Source organism: Silurus meridionalis, chromosome 10 (genome assembly GCF_014805685.1).
Source record: "Silurus meridionalis isolate SWU-2019-XX chromosome 10, ASM1480568v1, whole genome shotgun sequence".
NCBI lineage: Eukaryota > Metazoa > Chordata > Actinopteri > Siluriformes > Siluridae > Silurus > Silurus meridionalis.
The window spans coordinates 17,567,312-17,585,524 of record NC_060893.1 but is presented as its reverse complement, the minus strand read 5'-3'; the positions used below and the strand labels follow the sequence as shown (position 1 = coordinate 17,585,524).

The following is an 18,213-nucleotide window of genomic DNA, read 5'->3' as shown; positions in this document are numbered from 1 at the left end:
CAAAGGTGTTCAGTGGTGTTGAGGCCAAGGCTCTGTGCAGGATTCTTGAGTTCTTTATTAACCAAACTTTTGATGATGATAATGATGATGGTGATTATTAATTATTACACATTGAATACAAATAAATGAGATTTGCATTTAAAGGATCTGTATTAATTCTTTTGTATTATTTTTATATTATCTTAATTAAAAACCAAAAGAAGAGATGCAATGTGTTCATACTGCATTAACCTCAGACACAACTGTTGTTTTTTTGAAGTGGCAATCAATTAATTGTACCATAAATCTTCTATTCTAAAATTATTCTATTCTATTCTACAATTAATTGTACCACTATTCTATTCTATTTTACAGTATTCTGTTTTTCTATTTGTTTATATATTTATTTAATCGGTGTAGATTGGGTGGTACATTCAATAGGATGGTGATGTTAAGGATCAGAGCAGAAAGTGATTGGTAAGTGCTTGTTACAAATGCCATCCTAAATGAAAGCGGATAAATATTTTATATTTGCACATTTAAATGGAATGATGAGATGGCTAGAACCTGCCAGAAGAAACCATGCCCATTGGTAACTGGAAGCCATTCCTCTCCCATCACATTTTTTCTTTCCCCATTTCAGTTCTTCAATAACACATTTCACCTTTACCAAAAAGAACATTTGGACCCAAAGACAGTGCAATAATTACCAAGTTCATATTGCTAAATTATTCTTGCTCACGTCTACCCTCTCTAGAGTTCAACAAATTCCAACGCCATCGCCTAATGTCAAGGTCGAACAGTTAATGCTTGCGATTTTACTGTGTTTTCAGCTGAACACCGTTGGGATTTGTTTTAATATTATAGTAAAAAAAAAAAAAGAAAGATGATCGCTGTAAGCCACAAATAAAGGGATTATACGCCTATTTCTAATTCATTGGTTAGCAGAAGGCAATTGTTTTTGTAAAGAGAAAACAAAATAGTGTGGTAATGATCTCTTCCAGGCATATTAGTCACTTATTTATATATTTTTCTTCACGCCTCTTTCTGATTATGCTCCTCTCTCTCACTCTGTCCTTCTGGAAATCTCCTTAAGTCTTAAGATTGCCTATCTGTGTGGGGTGGGCTTACACATGCTCACTTGTTTATGGCTACAAAATGACCTTTTCTTTTGACTGATTTTTTTTTTTTTTTTTTTATATATATCTAAATTATGAAAGTATGAAGTCAGGGTTGTAATGCTGTTTCTGAATTCTTAAAGTTGAACCCTCTTAAATGCATATTGTAGTTGATTTTGCCTATAAAGTGTTGATCCTTTGGCTTCTACAGACGAAAGGTTTTATTTTCTTGCCATTCATTTCAAACTTAATTTTGTTACAAGGTCCCAGAACAGAGGAATTGGCCAGGATTATCATGTATTTTCCCTCAATTCAGAATACAGATTGGACTCGGAATCCAAATTTCATCTCTAGGGGTTTTTTTTGTTTGTTTGTTTTTTTTATAGAGCATATAATAAAAAGAGACTGGTTTAGTGCATGCTCTGTTTGTTCATGGCTTGTATCATTGTGTAAAGGATACTATCTTTTAGTCACATTTACCTTTTCATACTACCGTATTTTCCGGACTATAAGCCGCTACTTTTTTCCCACGCTTTGAACCCTGCCGCTTAAACAATGAAGGGGCTAATTTATGGATTTTTCCTGTTTTTTCCCGGTTTCACAAACTTCAAGCCATAAAACTGAGCCCTATAACATTTGACCAATGAAACTGCCGAAGGGGTTCAGGTGAACCAATGAAACTCTTTATATTAAATCAGATGCGCTTCCACTGAATCGGGCCGCACCACATCATAAATATGGATGATGTTCCTCTGACGTTTAACCTGCCGCTCACTCGGACTGTCTACAGGAAATGCGAATCATTCGTCACCCTAAAAACAACCGGGCATGAAAAAACACACCACCAGTGTTCTGAGCTGCACAGCATTAAGAGAAAAGCTTCACCGATGGTGATTTTTAAACACACGACGATGCCAAAAGATAAACTCCCGAGAGAAATTGTTGTCAAAGGAAGGAGGAAGACAGTAAACAATGACTTTCTTGGTAGGCTACTGTTTAGATACAAGCCGTGTAACAGACACTGTCTTTCATTAAAGCCTGTGTAAAGTTCATTATTTTAAATGTAGGCATTATAGACAGGTGCGGCTTATTTATGTTCAAAATAAAAAGCTTTTTCAAATTCAGTGGGTGCGGCTTATATTTGGGTGCATGTCGAGTCCTCAGTGGGTGTAATGTATAATGAATTTCTACTGGTTCTCAGTAAAACAATTGTGTGGAGGTCTAGGGTGCAATCGTGTTTCAATTCATCCCAGATGTGTTGTGTTGGGTTTTGTGCAGAACACTTGAAGTTCTTTTTTTTAATAATTTTTTATATATATATTTTTTTATAAATCAAACAATTTAACACTCCATGTCTTAGAGAAGTGGTAGATCAGTAAAACAAATACCAATTGGAAGGTGGTGAGTTAAAATCCCAGCACCACCAACGTGTCGCTGCTGGAAAGGGCTTTAATTATATAAAAAATAAACTGCTCGGTTATATGAATAAGATTATTGTAATTGTTGTTGCTCTGTATAAGGGCATCTGCCAAAATGTCATACATGTAAATAACCTTATAAAGCCTGCTTTGTGCAAAGGGACAGTGTCATGAACTGGTTTGAACCTAGTTTGAACCATTCTATTCAATTGTGTGCTTTGTTAAATCTTTGTGGGAACTGTTGTAATGGTCAGGTGTCCACAACTCTTTGGCCATGTGGTGTATATTTGCTTTATACTGTATATGATCAGAATTTCTAAACTCAGCTGTGACTAAAATGTGATCTGTTTTCCTCAGGAACTCTTCTTCAGGAATATTTCTGGAATGAGGAATTTCTTTTGCACCAGTTGCCCTGATACAGCTTTAACTTCTTCAAACAAAGCAATAAGGAATAGTTTGAATGAACTTCAGGAAACGGGATCAATCAGTTACCTGTTACACGTCCGGGGGGCCGTGCACAAACAAAGTCATCCTGATTAAAGGAGCGAACAACAGACATGGTGACATAGTAACGTTTAATATGGAGGAGATCGGCTCTTTGAGCATTCTTCACTCGCAATGTTTTTATACACAGACATAAATTCATGGTGTAAATGGACACAATCTGAGATTTGACCAGATTTTGCCTTTTGCCCCTGTTTATTTTCACTTGGGGGTGGGGTCATCCCCACAATGCTGGGTGCTGGCTGTGTGCGACGTCTCCTCCGCCAGCTCCCACTCCAGACCATCTTTCTCCTTCTTTTCCTCTTGTGCACGCTCAGCGTCTTCATTTCTGCCTACTTCCTGTATGGCGTCAAACGGGAGTTCGAGCCTTCGGCCGGAGTCGCGCCAGAGGATTGCGATGATGACATCACGCCATCCCGGCTCCTTCCGCTCCAGGATGATGTGGAACAAGACGCAGCAGCAGATGGCAGCCAGACTGACCCGGTGGTTCTCGTGTTCGTCGAGAGTCAGTACTCCCAGCTGGGTCAGGATATCGTAGCAGTGCTGGAGTCGGCCCGATTCCAGTACCATACCGAAATCTCCCCAGGAAAAGGAGACATGCCCACACTGACTGAGAGTGACCGGGGCCGCTTTGCTCTCATCATCTATGAGAACATTTTGAAGTATGTCAACATGGATGCCTGGAACAGGGAGCTGTTGGATAAATACTGTGTGGAGTATGGAGTCGGAATTATCGGCTTCTTCAAGGTCACATGATCTACTCTATCTTTTTCTGCTTCTTCTCTTGGATAATTAATGTGATAATTCTAATTATTATAGTCTGACCTCACCATACGAAATGGATTTGTATTCTGCTAATATGTTATTCTCTCATCCAGTTCACAATTTTTTTTGTACTCTCCCTCTCCCACTTCCTGTGTATGTGTGTCTGTGAGTAGGCGAATGAGAACAGTCTCCTGAGTGCCCAGCTAAAAGGTTTCCCTCTGTTTCTGCATTCGAATTTGGGTCTAAAGGACTGCACTGTCAACCCCAAATCACCCCTCCTGCACATCACCCGCGCCCACGAGGTCTGTTTTGACAAAACTTTAACACACTCCTTATGATGTTTGTGTTTAAATGTGTTGGATGAGGCACTGGGATTACGAAAAGATTTATAATGATTATAGCAACTACTACTGTAATAAGGTGAAAAGCAAAATATAGGATTTTTAAAGAACAGGACAAGTATAGAAATGTGCAATAGAAACCGTACATATATATAATATTGTTAGTTATATAAAAACTCAATTTGGCATGTTTTCCTTTTGCGTTGTACAGTTAATGACAGAACAAGATTTTGACATTCATTTTTTTTTAGAAAGAAAAGGGAAGCTTGAAACATTATCATGAAATAAAATAGGTAACTAGCTACATAGATGCCTTTATTCATTCTAGAGGAAAATTCACATGATATCTGGCATGATATGTCTGTACCGCTGGTTCTGCTAAGCCTTTAAACCTTTCAATAATATTAAAGAGATTTGGATTTTTAATATGTTTGTACTAAATCAAACAAGAAGTTCCTCAGAGTTGCATAAGACTCAGTCAGAATTGTTTACCAAGTTAACTAATAATACTAATTATTAGACAATGGTATAAAAATAAAATGGTTAATAAGTGATAAAGAAAAAGTTACAGTTAGTCAGATAGTTATGAAGAATTTACCTGACCTTCTGTTCATTTAAGTCAATAGTTTGAGCATAATCATATCATAATATGCATACACTATAAAAAAAAAAGCCAATAATCAACATTCAGCAAATAGCGTTGTGAAAAAGGGGGACTTCATTCAATTAGTTATTTACAATAGTGTATAGAAATGCAAATAAACTATTGGAAAAGGAAATTAAATAATTAAATAAATGACTAAATGTGTCCTGGAATTAATGACAAGGACATGTTCAGATTGAATGTATTTGGTATTTGAGGCTCATATTTTCCGTTATATATAGATGCTCAGATTCTTACATCTGCCAATATTTCTTTCTTCCAACCAGTGGTGGACAGTAAGGAAGTAAATGAAATTTGTAACTGTTCTTAAGTAGATTTTTTCCCCCACATATCTGTACTTTACTCAGGCATTTCCGTTTTACTTTAACTTCACTACATTTCAAAGTCAAATATCGTACTTTTTACTCAACTACATTTCCTTATTTTTTTATGAGTGATAAACTTAACTGGTCAATCACACAGAAAGCCACCAATCAGGGTCGAATCAGGGTTTTGAACTTTTGATTGCCGCTTGGAAGTGGCGGATTTAGGCGACATGGGCAGCTGACCAGAAAAAAAGAGAAAAGAAGTAGGGCGAAATGTGCAAAAGAAAAAAGGTCTATCACTCATCTCAGTATGAGGATAGTATAGGCGAATTCATTTAATGAAATAGGCTAATAACTGTATATCACATATCACATGTATATAGGTTATGCTGTGTTGCCTGCAATGCTTTTACACGTGGAGCATCAATATTTCTTTTAGCTGCATAACATCACACACAACATAATGTCTGTATCAACAAAACAATTACAACGTACCTAGTCTAGTTGGATTGTAGTTAAACAGCACTTATTAATGTGGTTACTTTTAATTGAGATAATGTCATAAAGGTTTTCTGTGATTGTACTAAACTTAGGTCAGTAATAAGAATCTCAAGTGCAGCTTAAAAGGCTCATTAAAAATACTTATATTATAAGGATATAGATGTTTTATGTATCTTGTGTACAATTAGCTAAGGAGTTGTTCGGACAATGACGTGTATTAAATTGTGCAATAAATGCATTAAGGGTTTATATTTATACATGAAATTGAGCTTTCAGAAATGTATCCAAATTTGTAGACTGCTCTGGGAACATGTCTTACTTATCCAGTGACAGTAGCTGAAGCTGAGAGGAGCTTTTTAAAGCGGAAACTAATCAATGGGGGAGACGTTGGGTCATAGCGTGGTTCACTCAGGGTGTCATTCAAGCTAAAACCTCCATTGTTGCTTGGTGGTACCTACTTAGCACGCACATACAGTTCAGCATCAGTTCAACATCAAGCAGAACATTTTGAGAGGAATAAATAATGGAAAAAACTCCTCACGCAAACGTGCCACAAAACCCGTGGCCTGATTTGCGCAATTTTTTTGAAGTCATTGAAACAAAGGTTTTAATTCATTTAAACAAAGGTTAATAATAATTTATTGAATATCAATCAGTGTTTAACTCATTAATTATATTCTATTAATAGATTGTTTGCTGAGAGTAACATTATCCAATGGGAGGCTCTTACCTTTTTGCTGAGTTAAATCCGGGTGTGACTTTTTTTGGATGGGCAGTGTGTGTGTTTCACTAAATGTGTGTGTATATATATATTTCACCTCTCTCTCTCTCTCTCTCTCTCTCTCTCTCTCTCTCTCTCTCTCCCCTCTTCCCCTCCCATCAGGTGGTCAGAGGACCTCTACCTGGTGATAACTGGACTGTGTTCCAGTCGAACCACTCCACATATGAGCCAGTACTATTAGCAAAGACCCAGTCAGCAGAGAGTATGGGCCTACACGCTGTCCTCCACACCTCCGTGGTTCAGGACCTTGGCCTTCATGACGGCATCCAGCGTGTGCTGTTTGGCCACGGCCTGGCCTTCTGGCTACACAAGCTGGTGTTTGTGGATGCTGTCGCTTTCCTCACATCTAAGAGGCTCTCACAGTCCCTGGACAGGTACGTGCTGGTCGACATTGACGACATCTTCGTGGGAAAAGAAGGCACCAGGATGAAGGTGGATGATGTGGAGGTGAGTTTGAAGTGCATCTTTACTAAATGTATTGTATAAATACTAAATGTTTATCTTGTTCACTAAATGACTTTAAAACGCATTGTTGTTTAGTGTATGTATTTATTTCAATAAAAACATTCCTATTATTATTATTATTAAAAATATTAGCACTTGGTTAGTTAATGCAGTGCATATGATTAATACATTGGTAATATAAGTATGTACATAGATTTTTTTTGTTAGTGATTTATATTAATAAAAAGGCACAGAGCCCCTTATACTGAATCATGCTGTCATATTTTATAATGCAATAGCACTCAAGTATATCTTCAAATAATGTGGTATTTATTAATGGTCAGCTTTTAAAATCTTTTCCTGCAGGGGTTTGACCATTAAATCAGTCAATTAAAATTAATGGTTTGTGTGCTATAGAATGTTGTGAAGATTTATAATGATATGTTTAGAACAGGATTTAGAACAAGCTATAAAATTGCTGACAGATAGACATAATATGTTTAAAGACCTTAAGCTAAAATAAACATTACGATAATGTGTATTGGGAGAGTTTCTGATTGGGTGTATGTGTGTATTAATGCACATCCAGGCACTGGTCCAGACGCAGAACGAGCTGCGGAAGTCAATCCCAAACTTCACCTTTAACCTTGGCTTCTCAGGGAAATTTTACCACGCAGGTCAGATAATATGAGGCTAATGTTTTGCTAAGTATTGGGTGTTTCTGTGCATGCAAAAACATTAAGTGTATACTGGTGCAAAGATACTGTGCCATTTTTTTTTCTCATCCATGTGGGATTGTTTTCACCATTGGACAATGAGAGGATGAACATCATCGTTCTGTTGTCTGCTAATTAATAATCACCAGGTCTTTTTTTTCCTTCTCAGAAAGGATAGATATAGTACACAATTTTTTTGAACATCTATGGATTAATGCCTTTATATTTCAACACACTCATAGTAATCTCTGCCTATATATTTATATGACATCCTATTACACATGTAGTCCCTATTTGCTATTATAATAACCTCTAGTCTACGAGCTAAATGTTCCACTATGTTCTGAAGTGCAGATTCCTGCTCATTCAGCCACAAGGGTGTTGGTAAAGTCAGGTACTGATGTGGGTGAGGTGAGGAGGCCTGGGGTTCAGTCAGCATTATAATTCATCCCAACTGTGCTCAATAAGGTTGAGATCAGAACTCTATTGCAGGTTACTCAAAAATATCCCCTCTAGCCTAAACCATATCTTCATGTAGATGGCTTTATGCACATTGTCATGTTGGAACAGGTATGGGTCTCCTAGTTTAAGAATGGGGAAGAGCCACATATGGCTGGAAATGTCAGGTGTCCCAATATTTATTTTTTTCCATATAGTGTACATTGGATTTTTCTTTAAACGGTACTGTGATTATTTCACATTAAATTTTGAATGTTTAAAGATGTAAGTGAAATGTTGTCCTGTATTAAGTGTGTGTGTGTGTGTGTGTGTGTGTGTGTGTGTGTGTGTGTGTGTGTGTGTGTGTGTGTGTGTGTGTGTGTGTGAGTGTGAGTCTGTGTGTGTTGGAGAAAGCATACGATAGGGTGCCAAGAGAGGAATTGTGTCAGGTGTGTCAGAGAAGAATGTTAAGGTGGTGCAGGACATGTATAAGGACAGTGTGACAGCAGTGAAGTGTGCAGTAGGAACGACAGACTGGTTTAAGGTGGAGTTTGGATTGCATTAAGGATCGGCTCTGAGCCCTTTCCTGTTTGCAGTGGTGATGGACAGACGAGGTCAGACAGGAGTCTCCATGAACTTTGATGTTTGAGGATGATATTGTGATTTGTGGTGAGAGTAGGGAGCAGGTTGAGAAGAGCCTGAAAAGGTGGAGGTACGTGCTGGAGAGAAGGAGAATGAAAGTCAGTAGGAGTGAGACAGAGTACATGTGTGTGAATGAGAGGGAGGGCAGTGTGATGCTATTGCTGGGAGAAGAGGTGGAGAAGGTGGAGGAGTTTAAGTACCTGGGGTCAACAGTGCAAAGTAATGGAGAGTGTGTTAGAGAAGTGCAGAAAAGAGTGCAGGCAGGGTGGAGTGGGTGGAGAAGAGTGGCAGGAGTGATTAGTGATATAAGGGTATCTGCAAGAGTGAAGGGGAAAGTTTATAGGACTGTGGTGAGACCTGATATGTTGTAAGGTTTAGAGACAGTGGCATTGACTAAAAGACTGGTTTATAAATGTGGTGAGGGAGGACTGCAGGTAGTTGGTTTGAAAGAGGCAGATGTAGAGGACAGAGTAGTATGGAGACGGATGACCCGCTGTGGCGACCCCTAATGGGAGCAGCCGAAAGATGATGATGTGTGTATGTGTGTGTGTTTGTGCATGTCATGCTGCTTAAAACCTGTTACTGTCTTTTGGTAATCAAGCTGGGTGTGGAGGTGATGAAAATCTAAGTTGTGACCTATTATTTTTTTATGTCATGTTCATGTGTGTGTGTGTGTGTAGGTACAGATGAGGAGGATCTGGGCGATGACCTTTTGTTATCGTATGTTAACAAGTTCTGGTGGTTCCCACACATGTGGAGTCACATGCAGCCTCACCGCTTTCATAACCAAAGTGTTTTAGCGGAACAGATGCTCCTAAACAGACACTTTGCTGAGGTAAGTGCAGTGCATACACACAAGACAGAGGTGTCACGTTCAGCCACACTACAACAGCCTTGGAGCATTGAGTGCCAACTTGATGAAAAGTGAGTGTGTGTGTGTGTGTGCGTGTGTGCGTGTGTGCGTGTGTGCGTGTGTGTGTGTGTGTGTGTGTGTGTGTGTGTGTGTGTTTGTTTGTTTGTTTGTTTGTTTGTTTAGAGGGCATGGAGTTGAAGTCCAGACAGTTTACTGACAGAATTTCAATGGAAAAATGCAGATTTTTTTGAATGTACAATGAAAATAAAGGCTTGTGGCTTTACGCCATTATATTATGTTCCATTAACACTGTGTTTCTTTTCCTACATTGGTGTTTAAAGCCTTGAATAAAATTGTCTGCATCCTCAAATGAGCTCTACTGCTATAGAACATTCTGTTTTATATATATATATATATATATATATATATATATATATATATATATAGATAGATAGATAGATAGATAGATAGATAGATAGATAGATAGAGAGAGAGAGAGAGAGAGAGAGAGAGAGAGAGAAAAGATTTGCATAAAACTTACTTCATTATGAAATAAACTATACGTAATATGTTCTCTTAAAATTGACTCAGCATATTCCACTGAGACATATTTCACCTGAATCGAGACAGGATTACACAACAACCAAAAAGTGTTTTCTGATGCATCTGTGTAATCCTGTCTCACATCTGTCACTCTGTATAATTTACAACCAGCAACTTGTTTAATATATTTCCCAGTGGATAAAAGTTTTGCTAATTCTATCCAATCAGATGCTGATTTAGACATTGATTCAATCAGACACGTTCTTGCATCAGAGTACACAAACCTTAAACACAACAGGCCGTTTTTTTTTGTTGCGGATCAGGATTGGAAAACTGCAAACGAAACACCGACAAGCCGTTTACTTCCCTTACGAGATTTCACTCTGTTTATGGTGCGAAACGAGAAAGTTCAGTAGCTCGGCTTCTCCAGACAGTGGAAATAAATTTCTGAGCAAAACTTAACTCAGACGTCTGAAATTGAAGCAGCTAGATTTTTTTTTACATCACAGCACCCTTTCTAAGGTATCTTAAAATGTGTGTTTAAGATTTATATTTATTATAACTCTAGCGTTGCTGCACCAATAAAGCACTTTACAGATTAAACTGAATGCTATGCATTTGTATTGACATTATGGGTGTAACGTCAGTACTTTCATATTATAGTGAAATGTAATCTACTTTGCCTTCACCCACACCAATTAATAATGAGATTTACACTGCCCAGGAAGTGCATTCTTGTTTTTATCTAAAACGGGGGGAAAAATCTAACAATTTCTCCATTTACATTCTTATTGCGCTTATTGACCAGAGGCTTTTGTCTACAATGTTGGAGTTTAATCCAATTATGATTTCTAAGAAGCACTGCCTCTTGGAGAAATGAATAAATGGTTTGGCCCTAATGACACTTTAATGGATCAAGAACAAATACAAATATAAGGGGGGGAAGAAAACTGGGTCTTTTTATTTTACAGTTTTGTAATTTGTTTATGTTTGTGTCCTCGCTGCGATCTTTAATGTGCATCGAAGCTGCTTGAAAGCAGTTTGAGACTATCAAATCATTATTTAGGACCAAAAATAGATAGCTGTGTTTATACCCAACCATAAAAACCACACCAAGAGGATAGAGGCGTCAGGATTCGATTTAACCAGACTAAAGGAATGGGACATTTTTTTTTTTTATTATCGTTATACAGGCATATATAACATGATGCCTCTGCAATCTGTATTCAGATTTTATGCAGATTCCGTAATTCAGAATTTTTATGGAGGACATGAAATCAGATTTAACAACAATACTTAACCTAGTAGCAACTGAGCTGTCATTGGTTATCAGACTTTCACATGAGGTCACGGTTTCAGTTTTGCACAAAGCAGTCAGTAGGTTACCCCATACTACAGGTTAGACATATAGGAAATTGCTATGACTGGACTTTGCAACTATAATTGGACTGTGGGTAGGTCTGAGGGGTTTATACGGTGGGTACATACACCACAGCACACAATAAATATAGGAAGGTTGTTTGTAAGATTTCATTCAGGTCATTTGTGATGCTTTGGCAAAGAATTTACAGATTGTTAAAATGGCATTAGTGTTGTCATAAAATCATATATATATAAAATGTATGATTGAACGGCATAAATACAACATATGGAAGAAAGTCTTGAATGTGATGTTCGGATAAAACTGGTGAATCTGATGTATGAATAGAAAGCATGAATGTGGTGTATGAGTGAGCTTTGTGAATATAATGACTTAATAAACATGATGATTCTTGAGTATAAATGCATTACATCTGTCGTTTGGCTTTCGAATGCAGGAGCACTCTATCCCTACTCACCTGGGTTACGCAGTGGCTCCACATCACTCAGGTGTCTACCCCATTCACGTGCAGCTCTACGAGGCCTGGAAAAAAATCTGGGGCATCCGAGTGACCAGCACAGAGGAGTATCCTCATCTCAAACCGGCACGCTACCGCCGAGGCTTCATTCACAGCGGCATCAGCGTGAGGGTCCACAAACACGCAACATTGCATGTTCTCCTATCTTGGGTTTCCTCTGGATTCTCAGGTTTCATTTCACTTTCCAACGTCACAGTACGTGGATTGGTTCATTAAAAAATGTCCCTGGATTCACAAAATTGCTTGTTAATTGTGCACCTTGTACCCAGCATTCCCAGGATATGGGAGGGATCTGCCACAAACCTGTATGGTTCTTAAAAATAAAAAATAGAAAAGACAAAATCTAAAATACAGTTAAATTATATTCAAATCAGGTAAAAATAAATAAATAAATAAATAAATAAATTGAGAATTTTTAACATTTATAACATTAACTATGTTGCTGTGCTGAAAGAAAGGAAAGCAGGAAGGCTGCATGTACAATGTCAGAATATTATTTTTGTATATACAGTGAAACCCACTTATCTCGACAACCCTATTAAGTCGACGTTTTTCAAGTGGGACCGCCAAATTCTCGCTTTGTCTAAGCATTTTTTTATCGGTTATGTCGGTTATGTCTTTTTTATGTCGCCAAACCCTGATATCTCGAGCACAAGGGGGGAAAAATGTGCCATTTAACGTCAGTTATCTCGATCGGCACTGTGCAGCCGCAGAAGAACTCGCGAAAGTGGCGAAAAAATCGAGGATCGGGGGAATCCGCGATGCGCTTTGGGAAGAAAAGCGCAGCCGTTGAGAGAGTGCCGGTGGGAAGGCACGTACCGGGATACGCATTAGCGATAACAACGACCATCGTGAACCAACATATACTAACAATAACGGACAGTGAGAGTGTGGAAGTTTAAATAGGAGCTGGTGAATATGCTAAACGAGCACCATATGTGCGCGATTGAAGCCGAGAGCTTCAGAGAAAGCGGCCGTGAAAACACCTGCCACGCTGAAGGGGATTCCTGACAGTTAACAAACATGTACTGTATGTACATTTTTATAGCATGACTTCATTAAACAAATCGCGGCAACGCTGTTGTGTAAAAAAAAAACCCTCCAAAAACACGTGCATGTACATTCTCATTTATTAACGCACATCATGTACATAAAGAAATTTCAAGCACGTTAATATATTGCCGCCATATTGATTTTCGTTTATCTCGATCATCGGTTATCTCGATGCTTTTTGGCGACCCCCTAGGACATCGACATAACCGGGTTCCACTGTACATACAATTATTTTATGAAAATACACTGTATGGTCTTATGCATGCAGATTTTGTGTTTTGGTTGAAGTTGAAAAATGTATTGTAACTTTATAGTTACACTGAAGAATATTGTTTAGTTATTTAGTTCAGTATTCAGTAAAACAGCTTATAAATCCATTAAATAATAAATGTTGTGTTTATTTTCATGATAGTGTGCAGTTGCTACTAAAGTCATTATATTTGGATAAAAATAAAAATCCTGAAACAAAATATCAATGTATTAGTAAAAGGTTAGAAGGTTCGACAAAGGTTAAAAAATTCTAACGCAACCATGCGAAGACTAAGCAAAGCTTAGTCTTAAACCAGATGAAATTAAAAATCATCATTTTTTTGGCTTCTATAATTAAGTCTCCATACCCCCCTGTCGTCTACAACTGCCTCTTTCAAACCAACTACCTGCATGTCTTCCCTCACCACATCCATAAACCTCCTCCTTGGTCTTCCTCTTTTCCTCCTTCCTGGTGTCTCCATCCTCAGAATTCTCCTACCGATATACCCCATGTCCCTCCACTGCACATGTCCAAATGATCTCAGTCTCGCCTCCCTCACCTTGTCTCCAAAATGTCCTACTTGCACAGTCCTTCTAATAAACTCATTTCTAATCCTGTCCATTCTCGTCACTCCCAACGAAAACCTCAACATCTTCAGCTCTGCTACCTCCAGCTTCGAAAAAAGGAAAATTATATAAAATATTTTTATTTAAATCTATCCTGACACATTCACCACTTCTTTCTCTTTTGTTCACTTTTTCTTTCTCACCCACACACTCGCTCTTCTTTATACCGGTACATTCTATTGCTTTTTATTCTGTGTTGTCCTCTTTTTTTTTTCTCTTTACTCTCTCTTTAACCTAGATATATTTAATAACTATAATAGATCAGGGGGTTGACTCCAGGCTGACACTACCTGCTCTTAAGTCTGAATGCTTGCTTTCGACAATTTCTTCCATCTGTCTTTTTTGTTTTGTGAGCTCCATTTCTGTGCATGTCTGACCCCCCGGTGTGATTGTCCTTGAAAAGAGAGAAGTAGGACAGGAGAGAGCGGTTAGCTGATTACTGAGAGCAGATTTATATTCAGATCTGGGTTCTGCCTCTCATTGATTTTTATATACACCCGCCGAGTTCATGAACGCTCCTAGAGAGATTATGAATATTACATTAAGCCTCGCTCTATTTATTGAAGTGAAGAGAGAAGCTTGCCTTACTGTGTGTGTGTGTGTGTGTGTGTGGCTAGATGGAGGGTGCACTTAGGTGTCCAGGCGGTTTCTGGGAACGTGAATCTATAAGATGTGCTTGTGTGTCTGTGTGTGTTTGTGAGAGAGGGAGAGAGATGATAATATAAACAATGTGCTTTTGTGTTTGAGATAACCTTTTGCCTATTCCTCTGGCAGGTGCTGCCGAGACAAACTTGTGGTCTGTTCACTCACACCATCTTCTATAAAGATTACCCAGGAGGACCTCAGGAGCTGGACAAGCTCATCGATGGAGGAGAACTCTTTCTTACTGTATTACTCAACCCAGTAAATACACACACACACATCCACACACCCACCCACACACCACTGCTACTACCAAAGCACACAGAAATTTCATTTCCAGCCTGCTTATATACCGTGACAGAAAAGACACACGTATATGTTTAGTAATCAGGGTCTATAATAGGAAGCACCAGAAGGTTTTTATCATATATATTTTATGAAAGCTGAACTGCATGCACTTTTCTTTTATTAGTTTTTGTATGAGGTGAGGGTATGGTTTTGTTCTGTAAAAAACTAAACTAGTGCGGCATACAGACCATGCAGTCCACGATATTGATTTGCTATTAATCGAGCATCATGTGCATTAATCTGATATCCAGAGTCCCATTAGCCACATTCTAAAAATAAATCTGAAATCACTACCAATTATGTAGTTGTTTAAAACTCTGCAATATTAACTGATGTACCAGAAGCCCTGCCCCATTTGCCCACATCTTAGGGCACAGATAAGTGCTCTTAAATGGATGTATTTATTTATTTATTTATTTATTTTTGCTTGAACGAGGTACTGATGTTGAATTTTGTCAAGTTAAATGGCAAATTTTTTTAACCTCTAAATGGAATGGAATGAATGGAAATGTCAGGATTATGCGAAGAGACGTTTTCAAACCTAATTTTTACCCATGATCAGCATGTGTATACAGTCTCACCATTCACTGTACCGCTCATCGTTTGTTTGTTTTATGCCGTCATTTGTTTGTTTGTGCACCTTATCATCACGCTCAAATTATGTTTCATTGATTCTCTGTTTCGTTTCTTTCTTTTGTGTTTAATATGTTTACAAGTCATTAAATTTATTTGCAGGAGCATCCGCCTTGTGATTATTACCCATTATATTACAAGTATATAACTATCATTAATTAGCAATAATTCTCTCTATATTCAAAACAGCTTAAAAATACATTAGTTAATATGGATGTTTGTTGTCAAATTTTTTTTTGTAAATAAGCATTACATTGAGACAAACCCATTCATTTTCTACCACCAAGTTTGTGACTTTAAGTGACTTCACATTACTCAGCATGTGTTGGCCTGATCTAATGCAGTGATTAGCCCACGGTTCAGACTCGACCTATTGGTTCTGATCAATGAGCAACACTCGTGGAGTAGCTCAGCTAATTGCATGTTCATGCTCTTTCCTAATGAGCTTCTCACTATTGATCCAAGTGACCAGCTAGGGTCATTAAGTCTTAAAGGGCGAGTCATACACCCCGGATAGCACATGGCTGTTTGCTTTAACCTTTTGAGCTGTACATTTTATTATGTGGCAGAAAGCACAATTTCTTTCGCCCATTATTTTACACTCCCCTGTGGTTTTTACATTTTGGTAGTGACTGGTGTGCAGCCTACATAATTATCTGCCTGTACATCATATTACTGTAGTAGGAGAGGAAAACGTCCTGTTTACAAAATGATAATGCACTAGGATCTCCTAGCTGCAAAAGAACAGCTTTTTTTTATTTAGTTTTTTATTATATTTGTAAAAATACATTTCTATTGATTTTTTTGTCATCCAGTTGATATATCCAATTTGGCATATCAGATTATATTTGTACAGTTCTGGAGTGGAAGGTGAAAGATCTTTTTAGTACACTAGCACTAAGGGATCGAAAGGTGGTGGGTTCGGTGCCACCAAGCTACCACTGCTGGGCCCTTGAGAAAGGCCCTTAAACCTCAACTTCTCAGTTGTATAAAATTACATAAATGTAAGTTGTTCTAGGTTAGGCCAATTGCCATAAATGTGAATGTCAATGTAGTACTGATTGACTCTGCATTTGTAGAAGAGTAACGAGGTATAGTCATGCTGGTGTCGTCGGTTCCCTTCTGAGTATGGTTCCCACTAAGGTTTTCATCTTGTTGCCTCTGGCTTGCTCATTAGGGAAAAATGTAAATCTTTATTTTTATCCGGATTTTGAATCCAATTGTATGAATCTAATTGAACTGAATTGAAACACATTAGTTGAACAGTCTTATTAGGTATCAGCATCTGCTTTTATATTGGAAGGCTGCAATTGTTGCTGTTATTGTCTGTTTCAAATCTTATATTTTGTAGTTATTTTGGTGGTGTTCGGATTTTTAGTGATATATAAACCCTGTACCAAATGTGGATGTGTTTGAAATGTAGGGTTGTTGCTGCTGCTGCTGATGATGATGATGTTGTGTCCTTTGCTATGTCTTCATTTGTATTTGTGAGTCTGGATGATTAGGAATGCATTGTCATCAGTTGTTGTTGTTTTCTTTCTTATGACTTTAGTGTTTTGGGGCTTGGAATACACTATACAATGTTTCCTAATAAATAAATACAAATATTATATTATAATATTATATTATATTAAAAATATGTTCTAGATGTTGTTGCTGTTGATTTTGTTGAATACATTTTTGGGTTTTGGGCTTGAATACATAATTTTTTTGCCCATAGTTTTGAATGCATTTAATAATTATTAAATACATTTTTTTAGTAATTCTCCTTACATACGGTCACTCAGAAAGAATTTGGCTAGTTTAGGGTGTATACAGAATAACAGTGTGAGCGACATAGTGGGCAGAAAAAATATACTTACTGTAGATGTTGGATGGCATAAGTGCTCCACTTGACAAACTACAACTTGATCATGAGCCTGAAGATTTACAGGAAGCATTTATTTCAATCAGAGAACTGAAAAAGAGATCAGTAATTATTCAAGGCTACTGAGAAGTTCTTTTGTTGTATGTGGTCAATTAAAAATCCTAATACACAAATGTTTCTTTGTGTTTTGCAGATTAGTATCTTCATGACTCATCTTTCTAATTATGGAAATGACCGTCTGGGGCTGTACACTTTTAACAAGCTGCTGCATTTCCTGCAGACCTGGACTCACCTTAGGCTGCAGACCCTTCCACCTGTCCAACTGGCTCACAAATACTTCATCCTCTTTCCTTCAGACAGAGAGCCACTCTGGCAGGTGTGTCTATCTGTTTGTGTGTTGTAAGCCAAGTGTGAGTGTATAGGGTGGGTGTAGGATATTTTTTTTTCCAGTTCTGACTCATTTGATTCTGCTAATTATCAAAACCCGCAGTGAGCTGAGTCAGTCGTTTGGCACATCTTTTTTTCCCATTCTGTTTTCACAGTGCTCAAGTGTTCCCAGGATTGTCATTAAAAGGTGTTCTTGTATACCAAGTGTGTGTAGGTTGTTGTGCCTGAGGGAGTGTGGGACTGAGGGCATCTGATGATTGAGAAGTTGAAAGAGGCCCAGGCGAGCGAGGATTGAGGGAGCGTGAGAGAGGGATTGAGGGGAAGAATAGCATTAGTGTACAGTGTGGTGCCGTGTCAGGCTCTGTGGTCAGCAACTCCTCATCAGAGAATGTAGTGCTTGTTATTCACAGCTTTTTTTTTCCATGCTCGAATCACTGTAATGTGGCTCAGTGTGCTTCTGTTCTCCTCACTCTCTTCTCACTCGACTGTGCTCTACT

The 18,213-nt window shown here is 38.0% G+C and overlaps 1 protein-coding gene across 3 annotated transcripts in view; it reads left to right on the top strand.

Annotated features, from left to right (window-relative positions):
- ndst1a (N-deacetylase/N-sulfotransferase (heparan glucosaminyl) 1a) overlaps positions 1 to 18,213 on the top strand; it is a 73,821-nt gene that overhangs the window by 46,135 nt on the left and 9,473 nt on the right. For all 3 annotated transcript variants that reach the window (XM_046859215.1, XM_046859217.1, XM_046859216.1), the window contains exons 2-9: positions 2,873 to 3,766; positions 3,958 to 4,086; positions 6,479 to 6,823; positions 7,410 to 7,497; positions 9,297 to 9,451; positions 11,830 to 12,015; positions 14,614 to 14,742; positions 17,523 to 17,705. In XM_046859215.1, the coding sequence (XP_046715171.1) occupies positions 3,248 to 3,766; positions 3,958 to 4,086; positions 6,479 to 6,823; positions 7,410 to 7,497; positions 9,297 to 9,451; positions 11,830 to 12,015; positions 14,614 to 14,742; positions 17,523 to 17,705 (1,734 nt within the window). In that variant the 5' untranslated portion in view covers positions 2,873 to 3,247. The remainder of the gene's footprint in view (positions 1 to 2,872; positions 3,767 to 3,957; positions 4,087 to 6,478; positions 6,824 to 7,409; positions 7,498 to 9,296; positions 9,452 to 11,829; positions 12,016 to 14,613; positions 14,743 to 17,522; positions 17,706 to 18,213) is intronic.